General features: G+C 39.7%; 2 protein-coding genes across 2 annotated transcripts in view; one reads left to right on the forward strand and one right to left on the reverse strand.

The window, feature by feature from the left end:
• Positions 1 to 2,464, forward strand: part of PLAA (phospholipase A2 activating protein) — a 15,141-nt gene extending 12,677 nt beyond the window's left edge. Inside the window, exons 13-14 of the mRNA XM_072404321.1 lie at positions 768 to 932; positions 1,755 to 2,464. Coding sequence (XP_072260422.1) covers positions 768 to 932; positions 1,755 to 2,317 — 728 coding nt within the window. The 3' untranslated portion in view covers positions 2,318 to 2,464. The remainder of the gene's footprint in view (positions 1 to 767; positions 933 to 1,754) is intronic.
• Positions 2,465 to 6,158: 3,694 nt separating this feature from the next.
• GEMIN7 (gem nuclear organelle associated protein 7) lies at positions 6,159 to 8,187 on the reverse strand. The gene is made up of 2 exons (XM_072404325.1): positions 8,042 to 8,187; positions 6,159 to 6,622 (listed from the first exon to the last, which is right to left on the reverse strand). Exons 1-2 carry the CDS (start codon positions 8,045 to 8,047, stop codon positions 6,269 to 6,271), a joined length of 360 nt encoding a protein of 119 aa, XP_072260426.1. The 5' UTR covers positions 8,048 to 8,187; the 3' UTR covers positions 6,159 to 6,268.
• Between the last annotated feature and the right edge of the window lie 20 nt (positions 8,188 to 8,207).

The raw sequence follows: 8,207 nt of genomic DNA on the forward strand, positions 1-8,207 counted from the left end.
TATATATATATATATATATATATATATATATATATATATATATATATATATATATATATATATATATATATATATATATATTAAGATTGCATAGAAAAAATAATAAATTGGCCATACCAGTACTTTGTGTAAATGATTTGCAGGCTTTTCTAGACAGCTCTGATGGTAACATTGCAAAGGTGGACATTTCATCAGGGGTCCTAAAATAGGCTAAAAAGGAACAGATAGTGTCAAGCAACTTGTGTTTTTCATCACAGCCAGTCACTCTTAAGTTTAGTGTCCTACAGTTCTCTGGAACACGGGTCAGTAGAAAGCTGGTGCAGCTAAGCATGGTGGGTGGAAGGGTGGAGTTAGTTCTAAAGGTACACCTGAACTAACTAACTCCACCCTTCCACCCACCAAGCTTATCTGCACCAGCTTTCTACTGACCTGTGTTCCAGAGCTGCAGCCTCCTTTAGGGTTTATAGACCTGAACAGGGGGGACCCCCTGCATATGGCTCCGTTTTAGTCATTGGGAACAGCCAGCACTAAAGGAGTTTTGATCAAATGGACTGTAAACACCGGGAGATGCTGATGGGGTTAGTGTATTTTAGGGATGATGGACATATAAGTGTGTATATTGCCCATTAAAATGTTTTTGTTTCTTCATTTTTTATTTATTAGAACCATTATTCATTTGGTATCTGATTATTTTTTGCTATTTGCCTTGTTTTTGTCATATTTTTGTACTGTTTTAAGTCTGCTAAAAGCCATGATTTGATATTTAGGTAAACTAAAAGAACTGAATGAGACAGCTCCTGAAGAATACAAGCTGCCTGAGGATGACCTAATAAGACTAGACAAGCTCCTCTCTGTGGTTGTTAATCCCTCTGGAGAAACTGCCACAGCTCAACAAGTGGACACGCTATGGAGAGCAGTCAGATGGCCTGAAGGTGCTTTTCCTTTCTGTAGTAACTTGGGCTTCTTTTTTGAAATAGCTACAAACAAACTCATATAATGCTAAGCACACATTTTACATGCTGAACCATGCATTACCTTTAAGGAACAACATTGTTATACTGTTTGTCTATTTGTTACTATAAATGATCATGTGATCATCCTACTAATTATGTGTTCAGTGTGCAAGCCGATGGTGAAGTTATACAGGAAGCAGAACCGTGGAATAATCTCAAGAATGGATTAACACATTAACATTAACAAATTAATTTTGAGGCATTGGCTCTAGCTTAAGCCTTTTATGTAAAGGGTCTTTCTCATAACTCCCACTGGATTTCAAACTTGTTTTCCAATGTGCATAAAATGTTTAGAGTAACAATGCTGCAGTTAAAGAACTTTGTGATGTATACTTTTGTGTTCCTGTAGATCTTTCTTGGATCTTAAGAATACTGTTAAACATTAGTCATTGACCTCCAAATCAATGAAGCCTCGCTTTCTTTTGTTGCTAAACCTGTCCCTGATGTTCAGGCATTCCGAAGAAGCAAGGATTTATCTGAAAGATTGACTCATTAATATCTTGGGCCTAGAACCAAAAAGGCTCCAGAATGTTTCCATACCTAATAGAAAGGGACCTGTGCTGCAAGCATTATCACCCTAAAAATTTTTTAGGCCAGCACAGTCTCAGTTTAATAAAAAAGATGACATTATTCTAAATTATTTAAATTTTCTATGATACATAATATATTTGCATTACCATTTTGGTTATCTTAATACTTATTAAATACTTATCTTAATACTTTTTTTTCTCTTGCTTCCAGAAATTGTATTCCCAGCACTGGATGTTCTCCGACTAGGTGTCAAAATTCCTACTATCAACGCAATGTTTTGCAGTGAAAACGGCAATCAGTTCATCAACTACCTCTTCCAAATAATGCGTCCAGGTAGCAGACAGGCCAACCAACTGCTTGCACTTCGGACATTATGCAACTGTTTTGCCAGTGAGTCTGGTGAAAGACTCATGATGTCTCAGAGGGACACTGTCATAACAAAAGCATTAGAACTGAAGGCAGTAAACAATAAGAATATCCATACTGCCCTGGCCACACTAATGCTGAACTATTGTACCTGTTTACATAAAGCCAGTGACTTAGAGGGGAAGGCCCAATGTCTGTCAGCCATCAGCACCGTTATGGAAGTCGTACAAGACCTGGAAGCTAGTTTTAGACTACTCGTGGCTCTTGGGACACTCGTCAGCAATGATTTAAACGCTGTGCAGTTAGCAAAGTCCCTGGGAGTTGATGCACAAATTAAAAAATACATGTCAATTACAGAACCTGCCAAAGTTCATGAGTGCTGCAGGCTCCTTTTGAGTAATCTATAAAAATATTTTTTGTACTACTGGCAAAAAAATTTCCTGCTATGTAGTAATTTGATGTACTATAAATAAACTGAAGGTAACTTGCAGTGGATTGAATGCTAAAAATTTGTCTTGTCATTTAAATAGCTCCAAATAAATTTTTGCACTGAACATATAGTGGGAATTTTTCTATGTATGTTTTAGGGCTATCTACACTGTACACTTGTCATGGAACACCACAAAACACCAAAGATCTTTCAAAGTTTTGTTGGTCTATGTGCTATATGTGTATTCTTGGTAGATCAACAAAAAAGAGTTATTATCATAGAGATAATAAAATATAACATTCAAGAAAAAATTAACTTCCCCTTGTCACCATCTTACTATGTGGGCCATGTTGTCAAAGATCAGGTTAATGATAAATAACATGTTTTAAAAATGTATACCATGAAAAGAATAAATGAGGAGAGTCCTAGGAGGTAAATTACAGAGCAAAGAAAAAGTGGACCCTCTGAATCCCACAATTTCTGTGACTCCCCGAGGTGTTCTATGTGCTTTGTAAAAGGACAGATACTTGCTCTTTTTTTATAATCCGCCTATACATTGTCAGTTTACAATATTTATTTAAAGCAAGCCTGTCTACAGCACAAAGAAATAAAGGTAACCTAATGAGCTAAAGAGCAAACGAGGCATTAGCTCCAAAGACAGAGCAATTACACATCAATGAAACAAGTGTACCTCATTACCTGTTTTTATACAAGCATATGTTTGACAAATCTTGGTTTTACCTACAATCAATGCACACTTTCCCATTGTTACTTGCCACCTTTTTACTTTTAAAATTGCTGCAGGTACAGAAAATCCATTAATCCTTCCAGAAATCTAGTTAGCTCTGTATTTCCTAATATGAGTTGATAACTCTGCTTTTGCTCCATTGATGTCCCTAGCTGTGTTGTCAACCCTGCCTGAATGCTTCTCTGCTAGACTATGGAACACTAGCCTATGTTGTGGAAACAGGGAGGGTATGCTGTGGTTGAACAGGAGGTAACTGGGCAGGATTGACATTTCCTAAAATTTCAATGCAGTGTAAGCACCATGTTGTGGACTCAAACTCAAGAATTTGTGGCAGAACAATTTATATATATATATATATATATATATATATAATTTTTTTTTTGCAACACTGCAACATTTTATAATTGCAACACTGCAATTGTTCCTTATTACTTCATACAGACTGCTTTAACTTTCTCAGGTTGCAAACAGACTTTTCAAATCCTGCTCCTAATTTTCTGTTGTACCGAGATCTGGACTCTGTGGCGGGGCTATTTCAAGTAAATCACTTAAATGAAGGAGGTGTTTTTCTGGTGTAGACAGATGTGAAAGTGGCCTTACTTAGTGGGCCAGTTTGCCAACCCTTGGGATAAGCCTTCTACCAGGCTATTCCAAGAACATTCTTGTGGACTGATAAGGCAAGAAGCTAATTGTAACAATCAGGGGTCAGGCTCAGAGTCCAGTGGCTGAAACAGCAAGCAGACACAGGCGTACACAGTCCAGGATCTATGCACAAGCAGCGGTAGCGGATAAGGAGCAAACACAAACGTAGTCAAAGCACAAGCCGAGGTCGGTAGCAAATGGTGTAAGTTGGAGACGGAGTGCGAGGTAGAGTAGTCATTTAAACAGCAGCCAAGGGTCGGTACACAGGTAGCAGTTTGGGGAGCGCAATGTAACAGTAGCAGAAAGAGCAAGATATTGGCGAAGCACAATCTGGCAACAGGAAGTTCAGAGACATGGCTTGTATAGGAAGTTCATGGGAGGGGCCAGGAGTTCAAGGTTTATCAAGATACTAAATATCAAGGTATCTTTGTCTAAGGAATCCAAGAGAGTGCAAAAGGCAAACCCTGAAGTGGCACAGTAGACAGAGCTGCAGCCAGACACCGAAGCATCCCTGGGTTCGGATCCTGACACTAATGTAACTTTGCCCATGTAGGTAGCAGATGGTCGCCGAAGGTCATATTATCCAGCTCGATTACCAACCCAAGAGAGAGCACACATCCAAGGTGAAACAGGTAGAAACAATTCATTATACCCAATACAAAATCCCTCAGCAAAAATAAATAAATAATAAGATACAATGGAATATGACCTGTTCTTACCTGATCAGACTAACAAATTGCTCTTACTGTATTTTATTTGAAAATGATTAAACCAGTTAACATGTTGGCACAACACTGGAAATTATGATCCTACTTTATCTCCATACAATATTGGTTTTACCTAACACACTCATACTGCAGATACATACATATCAAGATTTACAGTGAATAAGGGGAAACCCTAAAGCACTAAACATTAATCTGCTTGTCTCAGCTATTGCCCATTTGAAGCATTCACGTGACTTTTGGCAAACCAAAATTGTCTAGAAATGTCTGATTGCAAAGCACTGGTGAAGACGGAAAGAAGGAATTAGCAGAAAAATTACAAGAAGGTAGGTTGCCCACTATGAAAAGTTAGGTGCTCAGGAGTTCAGCATCTCTCATGTGGCATAGGTACACAACACTGTAAAATGTCATCTGAGCTCTTTAAAGCTTGGCCCTTCAAGGTGAGCAAGTTTAACAATAACCAGAAGTGATATGACTGGGAAAGTTTATCAGAGCGAGCTGTTGGATCAAGAAGGTGCTTCTACTTAAAAAGACTTCTTAAACCATTGGCCACTAACCGTTGGGCTGCAGAATAAATTACCCTTACCATTACCATTATGCATACACATGCAATTACCCCTACACAAACCCGCATTCCCCTTATCCTTTCATTCATTCACTTCATTTCCCTTCTTTTTTCTTCCCATTCATTATCATAATTTTTCCATCCCTCTATCCCTTACATTCAATCTTGTGGAATCAATTCCACACCCTATTCAATACTTTGTCCATCATACTACCTCTTCCATAATTAATCCTCACACATCCTATATTTCTTCTCCCCATCCCTACTGGTCTTACAGTAAATCAGTAAGGTTGAAAAAAGACAAGTCCATTAAGTTCAACATCTAGGGAAGTAAAACATATCCCAGATATAAAACCCTATAGACATAGTTGGTCCAGAGGAAGGCAAAAAAAACCCTGGTACAATTTACTCCAACATGGGAAAATTGGATGTTTCCTGGATCAATGGTTTTTGTTATCTGTACTTTAAAGCCGTATCCCCAAGCACATTCATTCATTAGGAACCCCACCTTTTTCCCCCACTTACTTGCAGGGGTGACCCAGCTCTGGCCAGTGCGCCCCCCAGGGGGCTGTCTTTCTCCTGACCCCTCTGATCATGCCCCCCGTATGGACACAACTGTCCACAGCCCTGTGCTATTGTTCCCCCAGGATGTTTAGCAAGCAGGTCTGAGCCTGTGATGGGAGTAGGTGGATTCTGGCATCATCACGTAACACTGGGGGAAGTTTCTTTTGAGTGACACATGGCTCTCCTGGCGCATGTGCACTCGCTTCTACTACATGCCTTTTTAAAAAAAATTCATATTAACGGTCCACCGGCTTTAAAATTATGAGGTCCGAAAGGTTGGCGACCACTGTCTTAGAAGGTTGCACGAGGGAAACTTATTAATGTACAGCTCTGCGTAACATGTTGGCGCTATATAAATCCTGTTTAGAAAAAATAAAAAAACAGCAGATAGAAGAGGGTATACCTAAGGGCAGGCCACAAAAATATCAGCTGTTTATGGGAAAAAAATACTTCTTTGATATCTTGCAATTTTGATTATTTATGCAAAAACTGCAACCTAAAATAGAAATACCTAATACCCTCTATCTTTCAAAAAGAAGGAAAGAAAAAAAAAAAAAAAAAAAGGACACAAGTCTACATTTTCCCAAATCGTTTTATTTATTGTAAATTTGCTTAAGTAGTAGAAAAAAGTATGTGTGTGTGTGTGTATATATATATATATATATATATATATATATATATCCCTTAAATACAAAAAGAGTAGGAAATAATGTCTGGCCCACGGATCAAGGCCTCATCTTGCACCCCCAAGGGTGTTTGCAGGTTAGACACCTGAAAGTTATAAGCTTCCATGTCGCAGGCATTGAACTTCTCGGCATTGACTGTAACACGTTGGTACATTGTGAAGGTAACAGGGAGTCCTGAGGAAGCAAGGAGACTTCGGAGGAATCTCTCCCGAAGAGTGGATCGGATTTTTTGGTGTGAATCGGCAGCATGGTGTGCCAGGGCTCGTGGTGAAGAAGGATCAAATCCACGACCTGAAGGAGATGGAGGCCGAGGTAGACGGATTACAGGGACCTGGGGAAGGAGAGGAGGATTCTAGAAGAAAAGAATAGAAACATTTATAAAATCTATCATATAGAAAACAAGCCAGTAGACCAAATACCTCTATGGAGAGAATTAAACAACCTATGGCAGTAATGCCCTTTCTCTGGTTTTATAAATTCTGGTGAGGTGCCTAGGCACTCCTGTGTTTACAGTCACATGTTTTTTTATCTGTTTCTGCTATTTTTGGATATTTAGAGTGAGATTTGGTGTTGTAATTACTATGCTGCTCAATGTTCTACTTGATGGGGCCTCCGATATAAGGCAACCAAAACCCTACCTCTACCAAGATAGCCGCCACCACACAAAGACATATAACATCAGTGATTAACCCAGATTTTTTTTTAAAGCTGGGTGGTAAGAAATAGTAGGCAAGTGGCAACCCCTGTATTGCATCCCAATCCAAGTGCCAGGTGGGGTGCCCAGCTATGGGGCTGGGGAGAACACTGAACATTGCCTTATAATAAGATTTTCTTTTAGCAAAAAATACTTTCATCATAAAATTAGTTTGTACCTTTTCCCCCTGCAAATACTAAGCCTACCAGTGAAGTTTAGCTAATCTAGCTTCATGTGACGTTGCCACTCTGTACCTGTAGGCTGTACCTGTTTGTACTACATTGGGATAAAAAAGGCTGCAGGGGGTGTGGCTACCAGCTTGTCAATCAGCACCTGGCCACACCCAGTCCCACCCACTGCTTCCTGCATTGGCAGAACTAGCCCTGTCGCTGAAACCCTCCCACTGTGATCTGCAGTGCCTGGGAGGGGAAGGATGGGAGACACAAATGAAGAAGGATTTGGCTTAGGGAAAGCAAGGGACGTTTTTGGTTTGTAAGAATTGTACATCACATAGTAACTGGATTGGGGCTTGTCTAATAGAAGTTTTAGTTGTACTAGAGGAGAAAGTGCCTAAAGCTATTCATCCTATCTTCTATAACTTACAAAAAAGCAATACTGGAAGTATATCTGGCATTATTTAAATGGAAATAAAATGGGCATTGGAAATCTTCAGCCTCAAAATGCAAAAATGACTGGACTGCATATGGGTAGGTTCACCCATTATTATTATTAAACAGGATTTATATAGCACCAACATATTAGCGCTGTACAATAAATAGGGATTGCAAATGACAGACTAATACAGACAGTGATACAGGAGGAGAGGACCCTGCCCCGAAGAGCTTACAATCTAGTAGCCCCTCCTTGCCAGCCACTCTGACCACAGCAATTGTTCCTAAAGAACCAGAGACTGCAAATTTTACAATTTCACTACCGCCCCAAATCATTGGCAATGGGGCTGCACCACAACCTCATGGCAGTGTGAACATAACACACAGGTAACACAAGCAATATGGCCCCACAACCTAGTATGAGTGCCTAGCTCTCCTTATTACACATGTTCACGGTTTCCAGTACCTCCATGTCACCGGCAGTCCACTTCTTCCACCTTTCTGCTCTTCCTCCGCTGTTTTATCTCTGCAACTGCACTAGAGCTCCAACCCTCTCTCTGTCGTCAGTCACATGAGTGCCAATGAGAACTCACAGATCAGCATTCTGCGTTCCAAACCTCACTTTCAGAATA

Source organism: Pyxicephalus adspersus, chromosome 3 (assembly GCF_032062135.1).
Source record: "Pyxicephalus adspersus chromosome 3, UCB_Pads_2.0, whole genome shotgun sequence".
In the NCBI taxonomy this organism is placed as follows: domain Eukaryota; kingdom Metazoa; phylum Chordata; class Amphibia; order Anura; family Pyxicephalidae; genus Pyxicephalus; species Pyxicephalus adspersus.